Genomic DNA, 19,622 nt, shown 5'->3' on the forward strand with positions numbered 1-19,622 from the left:
CACTGGGACAGGGAGACCCTGAGCAGTTATGTAAGATGAATGCTGTTTTGTAGATCCTGAGTGGCCTACAACCACTGGGATCTGAGCTATCATTTGGCTCTCCTCATGTGGAGATATACCAACAGAGTGACATGCAAGTTGATGCTATAAGCCCAACCTTGTCTGCCAACTGAATTAAATCCTGCCATGCTGATGTCTGCCAACTCAATTAAATCCTTTCCACTGCAGATATCTAAGTGATAGCCCTCTGATGCAGAAGGAAGGCTCTTCCCTGAGGTGTGTCTAGCAGAGCTCTGATAAAATCCAAATTAGATGAAGGGCTTAAATAGGACTTAGGATAGTTGATGAAAAACCCTAGAAACTCCACCAGGAGAGTTTGCACATCAATTCTGTGACACCACCTGTGATGTGCTCTTGGCCAGCTAATCGTCCAGATAAAGATACATATTCACCTCCAGCTTGCATAGGTGTGCCACCACAACAGCAAGACATTTGGTGAAGGTACACAGGGCTGATGCTAGGCCAAAGAGCAGTACACAATATTGGAGAAGACTGCTTCCCACGGCAAATCTGAGATATTTCCTGTGATGGGGGAATGACTATGTGGATGTAAGCATCAACAGTCATGCACAAACATCTTAACCTCAAAAACTGACTAATAGGGATATTTTCCTTTAAACGTTTTGGATGAAAACTAGTGAAATCTAAAGTTGTATTTTATCAATATCCTTCTTGTTTAATGTACTGTATAGTTTTCCTTCATTTTTATACACTATCATATCCAGAAAAGGTATTCGCTTCTGATCCATATGAAACTCAAACTTAAGGTTGTCATCCAATGACTTTAACCATAATATAAATTCTTCCAATCTTGCTTTGGTACCCACAAAAATTCAAAACACATCATCTATAAACCTCTTCCATATAATCATCTCCTTCCAAAAAGGGGATGAAAATATGAAATTGTCTTCAAAGTTGGCCACATACAAACAGGCAACTGATGGGGCCAAGAAGACCCCATCGGAATGCTTTTTATCTGGTGAAAATATCTACCCTCAAACTGAAAAAAAAACTTTTTTTTTAAACTATAAATGACAATTGACCTAACAAAAATTTTTGTCTATCTGATATCTCCAATTTACCCAATATCTTTTGCACAATTTGTATTGCCAAATCTTGCGGTAAATTGGAGATATCAGATAGACAAAAATTTTTGTTAGGTCAATTGTCATCTATAGTTTAAAAAAAAAAAGTATTGTGTAATTGTGGATGAATGTGTAGTATGAATGTTATTTCATAATATGTACTGTGACATATATATCTATATCTATCTATCTATATATATATATATATATATATATATATATTGAGATACATGTATGTGAATGTATTTAAAAATTTTGATATAATACATTTTGAATAATATATATACAGGTAGGGGATATATATACAGTATAGGGGATAAATCTCAGTGAACCAGGAAGATGTACTAGGGCAAATTGACAAACTAAAGAGTAGCAAATCACCTGGACCAGATAGTATACACCTCAGAGTGCTGAAAGAACTGAGAAATGAAATTATGGACCTGCTATTGGAAATTTGTAAACTATCAGTAATATCATCTATGGCATCTGAAGACTGGAGGTTTGCCAATGTAATGCCAGTTTTTAAAAAGGGATCAAGGGGTGATCCAAGAAACTATAGACCAGTGAATTTGACATCTGTGCCAGGGAAAATGGTAGAAACTATCATAAAGAACAAAAGTGCTAAATATACAGATAGGCATAATTTAATGGGACAAAGAAGACATGGATTTAGCCAAGGGAAGTCTTGCCTTACAAATTTGCTACATTTTTTTTGAGGGTGTAAATAAACATGTGAATAAAGGTGAACCAGATGATATAGTGTATCTGGGTTTCCAGAAAGCATTTGATAAATTCCCTCATGAGAGACTTCTTAGGAAATTAAAGAGTCATGGGATAGGGGCCAGTGTCCTATCATGCATTGCCAACTGGTTAAAAGATAGAAAACAGAGAAGAGCTAAATGGAAAATTTTGCCACTGGAGAAAGGTGAATAGCAGAGTGCCCAAAGGATCTGTTCTGGGACCACTGCTTTTTAATCTAACTAGATAAATGAAGCTTGACCGTCGTGCCGCAAATGCGCAGTAGAGAGCAGCTCTACCGCGCATGCGAGAACGTCGGTCAGAGCGTGCCTGTTAAAATGGCGCTGGAGGAGCAGTAGAGGCGGCGGCGCGAAGAGCAGGAGCGGCGGCGGTGCGAAGAGCAGGAGCGGCGGCGGCGCGCGCGCGAGGGAGGGAGAGAGGGAAGGACCCCCCCCCCGGAGATCTTCCGCGGAGCAGAGCTCTGCCCGACATGCCGCGCAAGCACGGGAGACAGAGCACGCCAGTCACAGTGGGCGGCGGCAGCGGGAGGGGCAGTGACGGACACGACATTTTGCGGCGGGGAGGAGCAGCGTCGAGCGGGCTAGCAACGAGCCCGGTGGTGAGGCAAGCGTGCGAGAGACACCCCCGGCGAGCATGTCGGGCCGACAACTTGTGCCCGTCCATCCGTCCGTTGCCGGGGAAGGGGGAAGGAAGCTGGGAAGGGAGAGGGACAGCAGTGAAAATGGGCCGACAACTTGAGCCCGTCCCCTCCGAAGCCGGGGAAGGGGGGAGGGACAGCAGTGAAAAGTTGGGTTGACAACAGCCTGAGCCCGTGCCGCTGCCGGGGAATGGGTTAGGGAGGACCAGCATGCAAAGGGACAGCAGTGAGAAGCCACAGTACACAGGGAGGGAGGTACGGAGAGAGGGACAACAGCTGGCCCTGTAGAAGAGATCAAGAGGGAGTGGAAGGTGGCTGAGGGAGAGGGAAGGGGTTGAGGATGAGGTGAGAGGGGAAGGAAAGGGAAGATGAGGTGATAGAAGGAAAAGGGAAGAGGATACAAGTGCATAAGTGGGAAGGGTAAGAAGTGGAGAAGAGAAAGAGGGAATGAAGGAGGGCTGAGGGAGAGGGAAGGGGTTGTGGATGAGGTGAGAGGGGAAGGAAAGAGAAGATGAGAGGAGATGGATGGAAAAGGTAAGAGGATATGAGTGCATAAGTGGGAAGGGTAAGATGTTCTGGAGAAGAGAAAAACAGAGAGGAGTAGGGCTGAGGGAGAAGGAAGGGGTTGTGGATGAGGTGAGAGGGGAAGATGAGAGGGAATGGAAGGAAAAGGGAATAGGATATCAGTGAGTAAGTGGGAAGCTTAAGAAGTTGTGGAGAACAGAGCGGCTCTGACCGACCTGCCAGTCTGATTGATGGAATCTCGCCTGTTTTAACGGGCTTAACGGCTTGTATATTTATAAACAACTTGGAAATAGAAACAACAAATGAGGTGATCGAATTTGCTGTTAACACAAAATTATTCAAAGTTGTTAAATCACAAGAGGATTGTGAGAAATTGCAAGAGGATAATGGGCATGCAAATGGCAAATGAAATTTAATGTGGGCAAGTGCAAAGTAATGCACTTAGGGAAGAGTAACTCAAATTATGGCTACACAATGCAAGGTTCCACATTAGGAGTCACCACTCACAGGAAAAGGATCTAGGTGTCATCATTGAAAATATATTGAAATCTTCTGCTCAGTGTGCAGAAGCAGTCAAGAAAGCAAATAGAAGGCTAGGGATTACTAGGAAAGGAATGGCGAATAAAACAGAGAATATCATAATGCCTCTGTTTCACTCCATGGTGCAATCTCTTCTTGAGTTTTGTGTGCAATTCTGGTCACCACATCTGGAAGATTGGGTATCCAAATGGCAGATGAAATTTAATGTGGACAAGTGCAAGGTGTTGCATATAGGGTTATGTTAGGTTCCATATTAGGAGCTATCACCCAGGAAAACGATCTAGGCATCATAGTGGATAATACTTTAAAATCATCAGCTAGGTGTGCTGCAGCAGTCAAAAAAGCAAACAGAATGTTAGGAATTATTTGGAAGGGAATGGTTAATAAAACAGAAAATGTCATAATGCCTCTATATTGCTCCATGGTGAGACCACACTTTGAATACTGTGTACAATTCTGGTCGCCGCATCTCAAAAAAGATATAGTTGCGATGGAGAAGGTACAGAGAAGGGCAACCAAAATGATAAAGGGAATGGAACAGCTCCCCTATGAGGAAAGGCTGAAGAGGTTAGGGCTGTTCAGCTTGGAGAAGAGACGGCTGAGAGGGGATATGACAGAGGTCTTTAAGATCATGAGAGGTCTTGAATGAGTAGATGTGACTCGGTTATTAACACTTTCGAATATTAGAAGGACTAGGGGGCATTCCATGAAGTTAGCAAGTAGCACATCTAAGACTAATCGGAGAAAATTCTTTTTCACTCAACGCACAATAAAGCTCTGGAATTTGTTGCCAGAGGATGTTGTTAGTGCAGTTAGTGTAGCTGGGTTCAAAAAAGGTTTGGATAAGTTCTTGGAGGAGAAGTCCATTAATGGCTATTAAACAAGTTTACTTAGGGAATAGCCACTGCTATTAATTGCATCAGTAGCATGGGATATTCTTAGTGTTTGGATAATTGCCAGGTTCTTGTGGCCTGGTTTGGCCTCTGTTGGAAACAGGATGCTGGGCTTGATGGACCCTTGGTCTGACCCAGCATGGCAATTTCTTATGTTCTTATATTCTTATAGCAGAATTAGAAAATGTACAAAGAAGGGCGACCAAAATTTTAAAGGGGATGGAACAATTCCCCTATAAAGAAAGGCTAAAGAGGTTACAACTTTTCACCTTAGAGAAGACATGGCTGAGGGGAGATTTGATAGAAGCCTATAAAATCATGAGTGGAATGGAACGAGTAAACATTAACCATTTGTTTATTCTTTCAAAAAATTTAAAGTCAGGGAACACAAAATGAAGTTACTAGGTAATACATTTAAAACTAATAGAAGAAAGTATTTTTTTTACTCAACACATAATTAAGCTCTGGAATTCATTGCCAGAGGATGTGGTGAAAGCTATTAGTGTGGCTGCATTTAAAAAAAGTTTGGACAAGTTCCTGGAGGAAAGTCCATTAACCATTATTCATAGATGGCATTGGATAAACCAACTCTCTCATATCCAGTTCCACATCCCCTCTGATCTTCTTTTCTTTTCTACTCTCTCCTGATACATCCTTTCTGTCCCACCATTCCTCCCCACCCCCCATATTTCTAGTATATCTATTTAACTCATTTCAATTTTTAAAAGGAACATTAACTCTCTCATTCAATGTAAAATTAACATCTCTATATTACATCTCATGTCATAACAACCTCCAAGTGTCTCTCTTGATAACGGACGTACGTTATTCTTCTTGTCTACCTGTTAATAATCTATATCTGAGACTGAAATGTATCTAGTTTTTGTAAACTTATTAATATGTTAACATATGGAAATGTTATATGTACTAAGTTGTTTGTTTAATGTAAACCGGAGTGAAGGCAATATGCTATAGTTCAGTATAGAAAAGACTCTAAATAAAATAAAATAAAAATAAATTATTAAGGTATAGTTGCAGCTTGGAATCTATCTACCCCTTGGGATTCTGCCAGGTACTTGTGACCTGTATTGGCCACTGTTGGAAAGAGGATACTGGGCTTGATGGCCCTTTGGTCTCATGTTCTTATGTTCTCATCATCTGACTCAGACCTGACTGGTAGGCCAGTGGTGAAAATGCTGATGGTACCCAATCCACAGACAAGGTCTCAGACAGGGGTGCACTTGTCCACTTTGACCTGGATCCTGAGGAACTTGAGTGCCTTAGAGAAGCTTCTTCTCCCAATGGGCTGGAGATCACCATCAGAACTGCTGACATTGATCCTAACTCACCTCTGGGAACCAGCATTAGTACAGATTCAGTGGCTCAACCTCAGCCTGCGCTGGTCCCAATGCCCTTGATGCTGGGAGCACCCAGGCCTCTCAGTGCCTTGTCCAAAGCCTGTGGAATCTTTCTGTCCAATTCCTCCTCAAAGGTAGTCAACACCAACACCAACTGAGAAGGAGGGAGGGATGACCAAGTCTTCCTAGATACCAGGAGGTGTATCTGTGGCAGACATCTGGATCCTTGGAGACTAGCACAATTCCAAGGTCATTGGTGAGGATGAGCTCTCCTCCATTTCAGGGGGTTCTTGGCTACTGCTGGACTACCCCCACCCCCAGCATCACGCACCAATTGAGATGGATGCTGGTGCTTGTTTAGATGTCTCTCGATGCCCAGCACTGTAACGCCACGATGCTACGTCCAAGAGATAGAACCCATCATTTCCCTCAATTGGGAAAAGCCAAGCAAGGGACTGACCCTCTGTGCTCTATTGATACTCGACATGGAAGGAACCAACTACTCCCCTTCCATGCAGGCGCATCCTCAACTGGTACAGCTCCATGGTCCTTCGATGCCAATACCTCCGATGCCAATCCCACAGACTGCCAGTACCAGAACTACTTCTCCATCAGCTCCAGTCGAGAGTCATTTCTTTATCGTCATGAAGCACGTAGTCGGCATCTCCAGGTGTCACCTGATGCCCCCAGGCATAGTATATGAATCAGTGATAGACATAACCCTGGTGCACAGAGGGCACCGCTGGAACCGACCAGACATGGCCAACAAGAAAAGCAGGGAGGAAAAGTCCAATTCAATTGTGGCAGGCGAACTGACACCCGTCCAGCACCAATGGTGTGCTGACACAGCACCACGATGGAAAGCAAAAACTTACCTAAGGAAACTACTAGGAGATGGAACAAGACCAAAGGGCCCCACAACAAATGATATTGCAATCAAAAAAATGAAAACACAGGCCTAGGAGGAAGAAAGTGAGGAACCACAACTGGTGGGTTCCATGGAAAAGAAGATGAAGAGGTCCCCAGTTAAACTTCTAGAAACTGAGATAAAAAGTTAGAGGCCAGGCTCCATTGGATTATGATAACCACTTGTGAAGACTGCCATCTTGCTTGTCCTCAGAGAACGTGTTTTCTCCAGTCATAACTCAGAATATGACAGAGCCCTTAACTGGACAACCTCTTTTTTTTTTAAATACTAAGGACTCATCTCATTCATAGCCATAAAAGTCAGACATAATATATTAAATTAGGCCCATGCAGAAACCAGCAACCAGTGGAGATTGCCAATATAGGACTCATGAGTAATCTAAAAGCAGAGCTGGCATTTTCAGCCAGCTAGGTCTTGTATGTTCTCAGCTGTCAAATCAACATACAGCACATTACAATAATCAGTTGAGACACCATTAACCCCATTATAGACAGGGTTTGATATGCCACACCATGCATAGATTGCTGAAAGCACAACCTGTCCTTTCTTCAACTGAGTACAGAGCGGCCAAATATTTCAGTTTATGACCATTGTGATATTTGTAGTCCTGCGTCTTCCATTTATAACCAGCATGACAGGTATCAAATGAGGATTTCAAATAGCAAGGATTGGCAGAAAAATCTCCTTCCAGAAATCAAGCCCTTTGGCAACTTTTTGAGTTTGAGAAGTGTCTGAGGAAGAGGAATAGGCTTCTGGGCAAACTTGACTGTTTATGTCTAAAATAAGACAACTAAACAATTCTAGGATCTACATTTATTGTATTCCATAACATTTGCATGTACAGATATTAGAGATGGGGCTCTCAGATCTGTTAGATCTATTTTCTTCTTCAAAAGAATTGCTATAATTTTTTACTTTTAGTCATTTTAAACAAACACTTTTTATATTAGCATTGTTCAATGTAGATCCAGATTTAGCCCAGCCATCACAGGAACCTCCTTTGGCCAGGGGCCACTCTCTGGAACCCAACTAATATGGACCCCCAGGTCTGGCCACTAGGTAACACCATTGAACAATACCTGAAACTCTCTCTACAGCATCCCTGGCCAGCCTCAAGAGCAATCCAAAGAATCAAGTCCCAAGAATCAAATCCAGATCTTCTGCATGGCAATGCACACCACTTGTTATTTGAGCAACACAGATGACCGACATTTTCACATTTTGATTATTTCAAAACAGCAAGACTAAAGCAAAAATTTCAGCAAACTGGTCACACTTTATGAAATGATAAAATTCTTAATGGGAACTGCTACTAATGATATTACTGCTTGTTATATCCAATTACCTGCATTGCTAAACATCTTATTTTTCACTATGACTTGGTATGTATTGAGTGCCTCGGCATGCATATCATTTGCTGAATACTGGCTGGCTAGGTTGAAGAGGACCTGTAGAGGAATAAATAATTGAAAACATCTGAAGCATATACAGATATGAAAGATAGCAAAGTCTGAAATTTCCAAGTAAATGAAGGGCATGTAACAATGTCTTAAACATTTATGTCAGTCACTGTAAGCAAAATAACCCAAGCATCCAGAGAATAAAACTGTCTAAACATAAAAAGGTACTTAGGCCAGAATACTTCAGTGCCTTATTTCCTCAATCAGGAAACAGAAAAAAGTATATTTCCACCCAAACAGTATTAGTATTTATTTATTTATATCTTATATTTGTATATTGCTCCATTTGCTAGAGTTCATGGCAGTGTATAACAATGAAAAAAGAATACAAGAACATCTATATCAAAACAAGAATTAAAAGAGATCTAAGGCATTAAAACAATGTAATCAAAGGTCAGACAGTCTAACAACAAAGCATTTTTCTTTATTAGCAAAATTAAACCCAGCGGTACTCTTAAGCAACTGAAATGTAAATCTAATCCCTAAAGCAGTATCAGTAAAATCCAAAAACGTACTTAAGTGACTTATCAGATAATATATTCTAGTTAATAATTAATCATCCTTTCCAAAAGGTAGTCTCATAAAACCAGGCTTTAGAATGATTCTTAAGAAGTAAATATACAGAAGTCTATATTTAGTAGGCCAGTTAGTGGACAAGTTATCCGGCTAAAAGTTAGCTGGATAACTTGTCTCATATTCAGCGGAAGAAGCGACTTGCTAAATATATCAGCCTAAAGTTATCCAGCTACATATAGCCGGATAACTAAAAAGACTAATCGGCTCTGTTTGAATATAGCTGGGTAGGTTTTTTGTTTTGTTTTTTTTTGTTTTTTTTTTATTTACACGGCCTTGTGTTGCTGGATAAAGTACTACTTAACCGGATATCTTGAAAAGATATCCGGCAAGGTAGTGTTGTCATCAGCAACTAAACTAAAGTTAACCATAAGCAGCCCAATCCCCCTCCCTCCCCCCAAAAGCATAATACAAGCTAGGTGTATATCCTAAAATCCCCTCAGCTAAGTTGAAAAAGGTATTGGCAGGGATGGGGAAGAGCAGGGGGATGGGGCTGCAGGCAAGACACTTCTTCCTTGTGGGTGGGTAGAGGCAGAGGCAGACTGATCGCAAAGCGGGACGGAACCTGGCTTACAATATTGGGCAAATCGCTATTATTTAAAAAAGGTTTAGGGGTGGGGAGGGATTGGGCAGTTTATGGTTTACTGTAGTTTAAATGCTGATGACAGCACTACTTAGCTGGATATCTTTTTAAGTTACCGGGTTACGTAGCACGTTACCTGGCCACATAAAGTTGTATAATTTTAGACCTGCTCTGAAGCAGGCCTAAAGTTATCCAGCTAACCTAGCCGGATATACCCGATGTTTGGCTAAGTTAGTCGGATATCTCGGCCTCTTCCCAGAATGCTCCTGAAATGCCCCTTTTTTTATATGGCTAAATTATAGCCAGATAAAAGTTATCCGGCTACAATTAGCAAGATAAGCAGCTGAATATGCCACATCAGCCATTTAAACAGTTAAAGGTAAATTGGTTCTTACCTGCTAATTTTCAATCCTGGAATACCACAGATCAGTCCAAACAAGAGGCTTATGCATCCCTACCAGCAGATGGAGGCAGAGAGCTAAAAACCTTTCAGGCACTGCTACTTAACCAACAGGGCCACCTGTAGTCCCTAGTATTGACCTGTACCCAAGCCAAGATAGAGCTATATCGCAAATTAAATATCTTCCCCTTCTAGGGTGAACGTAGGTTGGAGTCCCCTAGACTGAAGACTTCCTCTGGCGCCCGCACATTCAACCACTAATGCCTGGTGAAAGCGTAAAGAGAAGACCATGTGGCCATTCTCCAAATCTCCTGTGGTGACACCAACTGCCCCTTTGACCTCCCCCCCACCTTTCCAGCTCCCCCCCCTGCTCCCTCCTACTCCTTTTCTCCTGGGCCCGGCAACCTCCTCTCCACCGCGCCCTTTCACCCCCCCTTCAACCCCCCTTTCAAAATACCTGCCTTAAGGTATCCTTGTTCCCGCCACCCCCCCCCCCCCCGCTCCCTCCCTCTCCCCCCTACCCCTTGCATTTAATTGTACAAAAGTGCACTTGCCTCCTTTACACTGTAAATAAGTTTATATGCTAAGTTTACAAGTGCAGACACACGCCTCCTGAACATTGTCTATGCATACTTAATCTTACATGGATATCCAGTGTTCCATGTCGTTCAACAAAGTTGTATCCTTGTTCGTTAACTCTTTCCTTGTACTTTCATATTTTATCCAGCCTAATATATTATCCAACTATGTCCCAGTTAGCCCCCCCTCCCCGTTCATTGTAATTTCCTCTCTCAGTTACTTGTGAACAGACATGATGTGTCCTACGAATGCCGGTATATAAAAATGTTAAATAAATAAATAAATAAATAAATAAATAAACAAACAAACAAACAAACAAACTGACAGCCCAAGAAGTCACTCGCGCTCTAGACAAATGTGCCCACAATCCCTTCGGGACCGCTCCACCCCCACAGAGATAGGCTGAAAAAATAGTCTTCTTTAACCAAAAAGCAATAGTGGCCTTAGACTTCTTCGTTCCTTTCTTTGCACCCCGAACAAAAATAGATGATCTGAATGTCTGAAACTGTTGATAATCTTAAAATAACGCAACAGGGTTCACTACACATCCAAAAAGTGAAGTTCCTTCGCATGCTTCCCCTCTCCAGACCAATTTGGAAAGGTAGAAGCTCCACCGTCTGGTTGAAGTGAAAGGAAGAAACAACCTATGGCAAAAAAAAAAGGGTACAGTACGCAAGGAGACGTCATCCTCAGAAATCCACAGGAATGGCTCCCTACAGGACAAAGCCTGAAGCTCTGAAATCCTTCTTGCCAAACAAATCGCTACCAGAAAAAATGTTTTCAAAGTGAGATCCTTCAATGAATTCCTTCACAATGGTTCAAATGCCAAACTACAAAGAGCTCGCTATTCCAAGTTAAGGTTCTACAAAGGATACACGCCGCACTGGGTGTCGCAAGTGCTTGGCTCCTTTGAGAAATCATATGATATCCAGATGAGACGCCAACTGCTTGCCCTGCAACTTTCCTCAAAGGCATCCCAAGGCTGCCACCTCTACTTGAAGTGAATTATAGGTGAGACCCTTAGACAAGCCCCGCTGCAAAAAAGCCAAGATGTGTGAGATATCCACCCTCAACAGATCCAGGTCCTCTTGAACACGCCAGGCCTCAAACACTGTCCACACCCTGACATAAGCCAGCCTGGTGGACAGTCTTCTGTGCCTGAAGCAGCTTAGCAATAACCGACCAAGTACCCTTTTGCTCTTAACCATCTCCTTTCAAAAGCCAAGCCATGAGACAAAAGCAATCCACCCAATCCGAGAAGATAGGTCCTTGTCTGAGCAGACTTTGAAGATGACCCAACCTGATGGGCCTCTCTATGGCGAACTAAATCAGATCCGCAAACCATGGATGCCGTAGCCACTTCGGTGCCATCAACACCACCTTGCCTGGATGGTACTCTATATGTCACAACATGCAACCTATGAGAGGCCATGGACTTTCTGAAGCACAACTAACATTTTTAAATCGACCTATCCAGGAAGTAGAGGTTTCTAACATAATTTCCGGAGCCAAATCAGGAAAGTCACCAGGCCCAGATGGGATCTGGATCTGAACACAGCTTATATCACCATTCTTGCTAAACCAGGAAAAGAACCCCCAAATCCCGCTTCATATAGGCCGATATCACTCCTAAACTCTGATTGCAAGATTTTAGCAAAAAAGTCCTGGCCAATAGAATCGTTATTGTTCTCCTAACTCTAATTTCTTTGCACCAAATGGGTTCGTCAAGGGCAAATCTGCAAGCTCCCATATTATTAAACTTCTTTCTGCAATATCTGTCTCTCAATCCCACAAATTACAGGGTTTGGCCATCAGGTTTGACTCTGAAAAAGCGTTCGATAGAGTGTCATGGCAATACTTATTCTCTGTCTTGCTACGTTTTGGTTTTCAGGGTAACATACTGCAATACATTAGTCTTCTATACAATAACCTGACCTCTTTTATACTTGCTAATGGCTCAAAATCTTCCGCAGTGTGCATTAAAAGAGGAGTGCGCCAATGCTGTCCCCTCTCCCCCTTACTCTATATCTTATCCATAGAACCCCTGCTACGCAAAATAGCTGCGGCACCTGATATATTCGGTTTCTCCTAAGATCCTGCAGAATTCAAAGTCGCTGTGTTTGGAGATGATGTGCTGATTTTCTTAACAGACTCCATCAAGTCGCTCTTGTCCCTTCTAAAACTTCGAAAAGACTTCGGTAGCTTCGCTGGGCTTAAAATCAATCAGGAGAAGTCTGAGGCGTTGGATGTCTGCGGGAATGTCCAACAGGGGTGGCCCGGCACATTTCCTCTTAGATGGGTAAAAGGGGAAATGAAATACCTAGGGGTATGGATTCCGGCTGACCTTTCTTTATTATATAAGCCAATATCCGCCCCCTGGTACAGGCAACTTCTAATTCTCTTAACCTTTGGACGTCTCTGCCCATATCATTATGGGGGAAAATCCATCTTTTACGATGATGATCATACTGAAGTGGCTCTATATTCTCCAAATGGTGCCTATTTGGATCTCGAAGCAGGGCCAGAAAGAGTTATATAAGTTGTTTCTCCTTTTTCTGTGGAGCGGGAGGAAAGCCCGGGTTTCCCTCCAGCTCCTATCGAGACCCTTAGCTCAAGGGGGGATAGGGTGTCCGAATTTTCGGATGTATAAACTCGCTGCGATGCTTCAATGGGTTCAAGATTTTCTCCTTGAGACCTCAAGATATATTCCCTATCCTTATCTTAAACAATGGTACCGGATCCCATCACTGAACTTAGTTATACAGTGCCCATTCAAAATATTACCTAAACATTTAAAAGCACACCTCTTGATCCTTTCTTGCAGAAAAGCGTGGGCCTATCTATGTCAGCTAGTAGGCCACCCAAGTACCACCTTGACACTACAGCCCATTAGTCAGAATCCCATGTTCGTACCCAGTTTGGGAGCCACGGTGTTCACTAACTGGAAGGCTAAAGGGTTGACAAGCTTATACCAAATGTTCTCCCCTGAAACCCAACAACTGTACAGCTTTCAAGATATACAAGCAGAATTTAACATACCATCTCAACATTTTTATGGCTACCTGGCAGGTGAGGCACTTTCTTGAATCCTCTGGAATTCCATTTTCCGAACCACACTCTTCCTTAATTTTACGCCAGATTATTCTAGCGGTCCCGAAGTCTGATGTGAAACCATCTATAGCCTTTATTAGGAAAACACTTAATAACACTATCCCTGAAGACACCCTACAAACTCTTTATCAGAGATGGGGTGCATGGTCTGAGTTTCACCTCTAATATCAAACTTTTAAAAATTGCTTTCTAAACAGCCCAAAAATTTCAGAAAATGCTCTCTTCAGGAAGACCCAAATAAGTGTCCAATAAAAATGCCACAAAAATTTTAACAGAGCATTTAAGGCTTCCCAAGCCCCTTCAGATCATTGTCCAAAATGTGATCAATCTCCGGGGGACTATATCCATATGTTTTGGACATGCCCCCATATCCAGAGTTTCTGGCATAAAATTTGTACCAAAGCAAGGGAGATCTTGAGGAAAAAGTTACAAGTAGACCCGAACTTATGGCTTTTTGGCGAGAGCACTCTGGATGATACAGAGTGGAACGATTCAGACCAGCTCTTAATTCTGAAAATGGGTCTTATGGGGAAGAAAGTTATTCCGAGTCAGTGGATACTGCAAACCCCACCTTCAGCAAAACATTGGTTCCAAAAAATGATCCGAGTATTCACGTTGGAATACCTCTCTGCAAAGCGGACCGCCAGCAAAAAATCTCAAATGATGATGGCAACGTGGAACCCTTTCTGGTTTTCCTGTCCCCCAAAATCAAGGAAAATCTACATAGCATTGAAATTTAGTCCCATACCATTGGGGGGGGGGTTAGGAAAATAGGGGTTAAACAAAACTAAAAAAAAAATTGAGAGGTTTCAGTCTCAATTTATTTACCTTACTCGTTTCACTAAATGAAGGTTCTTGTATAAGCAATTTCAGTGCAGTTGCACTCATACTTTATGTGGTAGTAGGATCTGGTCATATACGATAATATATGCGGCGAGTTCGGCTTTTGTCATGACACTCATTCTCCTGTTTCATGTTGGTTATGTTTCTACCGTTAATGTGTCATTGTATTTCTTGTGAAATCTCCAATAAAAATGATGGGGAAAAAAAAATAGATCCCATGCTACTAATGCAGTTAATAAGCAGTGGCTATTTCCTAAGTCAACTTGACTAATAGCAATTTAAAGACTTCTCCTCCAGGAACTTATTCAAACCTTTGTTAAACTTAGATAAGCAAATGCCTTAACCACATCCTCTGGGGCCGATGCAATCATTTTCGCGGAAAGCAGGCGCTGACTTTTCAGCACCCGCTTTCTTAACGCACACATGGCGCCTGCAAGGGGAGCGCCATGCAATATGTAAATTAGGGGGTCACGCTAGGAAGGAGGCGCTATGGTCGCTTGCGCAACTTTAGCGCCTTCTTGCTAATGCAACCCGCAGTCTGGATGATATAGAGTGCGGCCGCCGAGTTTATTGGCTGCCATTTTCATTACTGGCAGACGGCCGGTTATGAAAACCGATGCAGAGTTTACCGGCGTCGGCCTTCATAACTTGGCAGTCTGCAGATTTTTTTTTTACTTTAAAAAAGAAGTACAGAAAAGCAGATTTTTCTGCTTTTCTGTACTTCTTTTCAATGCGCTCAGCTATTAATGCCTGCTCCAGGCAGGCGTTAATATCCGAGCGATAAACGTGCGTCTGAGACACACATTTATCTTTTTGCATTTGGAGTGAATGAGTACCGTAATAGCCTCATTCACATGCATTTACATGTGATAAGAGCTAACTCAGTCACTCCGCGTCGGACGCGCATTAAATAGGCGCTAATCCCCCAATTGCATTAGGGGTGGATTAGCGCCTATTTAACCCGCGTCCGACAGCGGGTTAAACAGTGCGCTTGCCTGAGCGCACTGTATTGTATTGGCCCCTCTGACAGCAAATTCCAGAGCTTAATTATGTGTTGAGTGAAAACAAATTTTCTCCGATTGTTTTAAACGTGCTATTTGCTAACTTTATGGAGTTCCCCCTAGTCCTTGTATTATCTGAAAAAGTAAACAACCAATTTACATTAACTAGTAGTTAATGTCCTCTCATGATTTTATAGATCTCTATCATATCTCCTCTCAGCCGTCTCTTCTCCAAGCTGAACAGGCCCTAATGTCTTTAGAAAGTACAGAATCTAGGAGTAATAATTGACACTGAACTAAGCTTAAAACAACACATATCTCTGAAAGTAAAGGAAGGATATGCTAAATTTATGGTCCTCAGAAGACTCAAACCACTCCTAACAACTGCTAACTTTCGATCAGTACTACAAGCGTTGATATTTGCAAGCCCTGATTATTGTAATGCACTTCTACTAGGTCTACCATACACCTCACGAAGATCACTGCAAGTTTTGCAAAACACAGCAGCAAGAGTTTTAACCGGCAAAAACAAAAGAGAACATATCACGGAAACACTGGCTGAACTACACTGGCTTCCGATTGAACAAAGAATCCAATACAAAACATTGTGCACCATATATAAGTTAATACATAACGAAAACGCAGACTGGTTAAATACAGCCTTCGAGTACACGTCCCTAACAGAAACCTAAGGTCAGCAAACAAAGCTCTCCTGACTATACCATCAGTCAAAACAGCAAGACTAACACAAGAAGGAGAGAGGGTACTATCATTGGCAGGACCCATACTATGGAACTCCATGCCCTTGGATTTAAGGTTACAAAGATACAGCAAAACCTTTAGAAAAAGTTTGAAAACCTGGCTATTTAAACAAGCTTTCCAGAAAGAGAAGGGAGAATAGAAGCCAGGGATGGGCAAAGCACGAACAATTAAACAACCATACACACTGCAGAAATTCACTAAGTGTGTAGTTTTTAAGATATAGCACACCATTACTAATGGATAAGTTACATTTGTAAAATTAGCTCTGTAATTAAAACTGAGAAGGAAAGACATGGACATGATTAATCACATTTAACAACGAACATTGATAAACTATGTTACCGAACCTTATGGCACCTATGTAAACGGACAAATTGTAGTATCATTACTTTTAAGAGCCTTAATGTAAACCGTTGTGACGGTCCCCACCAAACGACGGTATAGAAAAGATTATAAATAAATAAATAGCCGTTCCATCCCCTTTATCATTTTGGTTCGCCCTTCTCTGTAACTTCTCCAGTGCATCTATATCTTTTTTGAAATATGGCGAGCAGAACTGAACACTGTACTCAAGGTGCGATCTCACCACGGAGTGATATAAGCAATATGACATTTTCTGTTTTATTCACCATTCCCTTCCTAAGGATTCCTAACATTCTGTTTGCTTTTTTAACTGCCACAGCACACTAAGCCAACGATTTTAATGTATTATTCACTATGACACCTAGATCTTTTTCCTGGGTGGTAACTCCTAACATGAAACCTAACATCGTGGGTTATTTTTCCCTATATGCATCACCTTGTGCTTATCCACATTAAAATTCATCTGCCATTTGGCTACCCAATCTTCCAGTCTCACAATTTTCTCCTGCAATTTATCACAATCCACTTGTGATTTAAGTATCCTGAATGATTTTGTGTCATGTGCAAATTTTTTTTTTTATAACTCTATTTAACAATTTTCAGGTATACAAACCCATCAGTTATATTTCAACATTAGATTACTGAGAGCAAGCAGGGACAATCATATTTGGCAAACGTGAAACAAACCAACAAAACATGAGAGGTCTCATATGTATTCCATATTAGCTGCACTAGGCTCACTATGGCACTACAGATTTGATTCCATGTCAAACAGTACAAAAAATAGTACTCCAGGTAACACCCCCAATTTTGTTGATACTTAAAACTTTTATTCATTAGATCATAACGCAGTCTCATGATATCCGTAATGTCTCTAACTTGTTCACGCCAATAGGCTGGATCAGGATTGAATTTCCAGGATGTGGTGATTGCAAATCTCGCTGCAAGGATAATTTGACTCACCAAAGGCCTATACTTGACTGGAATTTGCAAGCCTTACCATATTCCCAACAATCCCAGTTTAGACTGCAAATATATCAGACTGTTCAAAATGTCAAACAATAACACTCCTTGGCAATACCATGTGCACATATGTATCTTGTTCCCCGCAACCTCTCCAGCAAATGGCATTATTGTCAGGAAATAATCAGGCACAATAAGTAGGAGTATAATATGTTCTATGTAACAATTTCATTGTTAATTCTATTCTTTTACAGCATATAGTTAGCTTATGTGTATTGATCCAAATCCCCTTCCATTCTTTAACAGTCAGGGTTTGTCTTTAGATCCTCATTCCATTTATCTATTAAGTTTTGGGGGGTATCTGATTCACTCTTTTTCAGGAAAATTCCCCAGTAAATATTTCTCACCCCTTTGGCTAAGGCGCCTGGATCACATAGATATGATTCCATTCTAGTAAGTGGGCAAAGGGGACTCTGCAGATTGAGTTTACTACTTAAGGCCCTTCAAATCTGCAAGTAATTCATATGGGAGTTATCTGGCAAATCAAATTCCTTTACCAGCTCTTGGTAAGTAAATAAAACCCTGATCTCCCCACATTTGGCTACACAAACCAAGCCTTTCTTATTCCAGTGTTTGAATGCAGGTAAATGTACACCCCAAAACATGAGGATTTTTATAGATGGGAGAGGTAGGCAAAATTGACTTGGTACTTCCCCCTAAGCATGTGATAACTTGCCTCCATAACTGTAGCATATGAGCAACAGTGAGGCTATTTCTATAAATACACCTGCTCAGCTGTGAGTAGGCCAGCAAAAATAAAAGCCCTGGCAGCTTAGTTTCATCGGCCTGCTCCCTTTCTAGGGCAAGCCAATCCGCATCTAGGTTACCATACCAGTTCTTTAAACATGCCAATCTAGTAGCCCAATAATAGAGCTGAAAATTCAGCAAAGTCATAACCCCCTTTTGTTTTGGAAGCCAAAGATTGCTCAGTTTTATTCTGGCTTGCTTGTGCCACTACATAAACCTACACATCTGACTCTGTAAATCTTGGAAGAATGATGCCTTAAGAGTCCAAGGGTATATGTTGGAAGACGTTTAATAGTTTCTGGAGGATAGTCATTTTGACTACATTTATTCGCCCAGCTTGTCATCTGCAAATTTGATCACCTCACTCATCATTCCCCTTTCTAAATCATTTATAATTATATTAAAAAAGTACCGGAACAAGTACAGATTCCCAAGGCACTTCACTGTTTACCTCTCTCCACTGAGAAAATTGACTATCTAATCCTACTCTCTGTTTCCTGTCTTTTAATCAGTTTGCCATCCACATAAGTACATTACCTCCTATCCCATGACTTTTTAATTTTATTAGGAGCCTCTCTTGGGGGACTATGTTAAACGCCTTCTTAAAATCCAAACATACCACATCTTCTGGTTCACCTTTATCCATGTTTATTAGCTCCTTCTATGATGCCAAGCAGTCAGGACTAGCCAAAGAACAGACTCCAGGCTGGACTGTGGCAATAATCTTTATAAGTATCTTTATTGTTAAGCAATAATAAACAAAATAGCTGGTTTGAGCACTAAAACAAAATAGTTAGCTGGTTTGAGCACTTCAACAAAAACAAACGTAACTTACAGTTCATATTCTTGAGGCTTCTATTTCTCTCCCTGGGCCTCCTTCATCCCTCTGACTGTGGTCTCTTATCCCCGCTTGCAGGACTACCCTATCCCAGAATCCCTCGCGGGCCTGGGAGTTAAGGAGGGCCGGTACAGATATCTGTTCCAGGTCCTTTAAGGTATTAAGAACATAAGAAAATGCCATACTGGGTCAGACCAAGGGTCCATCAAGCCCAGCATCCTGTTTCCAACAGTGGCCAATCCAGGCCATAAGAACCTGGCAAGTACCCATAAACTAAGTATATTCCATGTTACCATTGCTAATGGCAGTGGCTATTCTTTAAGTGAACTTAATAGCAGGTAATGGACTTCTCTCCTCCAAGAACTTATCCAATCCTTTTTTAAACACAGCTATACTAACTGCACTAACCACATCCTCTGGCAACAAATTCCAGAGTTTAATTGTGCGTTGAGTAAAAAAGAACTTTCTCCGATTAGTTTTAAATGTGCCCCATGCTAACTTCATGGAGTGCCCCCTAGTCTTTCTACTATCCGAAAGAGTAAATAACCGATTCA

At 41.7% G+C, this 19,622-nt stretch overlaps 1 protein-coding gene across 3 annotated transcripts in view; it reads right to left on the bottom strand.

Annotated features, from left to right (window-relative positions):
* The window catches only part of LOC115092050 (intraflagellar transport protein 88 homolog), a 283,575-nt gene that overhangs the window by 197,699 nt on the left and 66,254 nt on the right, over positions 1 to 19,622 (bottom strand). For all 3 annotated transcript variants that reach the window (XM_029602517.1, XM_029602518.1, XM_029602519.1), the window contains exon 10: positions 8,131 to 8,233. In XM_029602517.1, the coding sequence (XP_029458377.1) occupies positions 8,131 to 8,233 (103 nt within the window). The remainder of the gene's footprint in view (positions 1 to 8,130; positions 8,234 to 19,622) is intronic.

Source organism: Rhinatrema bivittatum, chromosome 5 (assembly GCF_901001135.1).
Source record: "Rhinatrema bivittatum chromosome 5, aRhiBiv1.1, whole genome shotgun sequence".
In the NCBI taxonomy this organism is placed as follows: Eukaryota; Metazoa; Chordata; class Amphibia; order Gymnophiona; family Rhinatrematidae; genus Rhinatrema; species Rhinatrema bivittatum.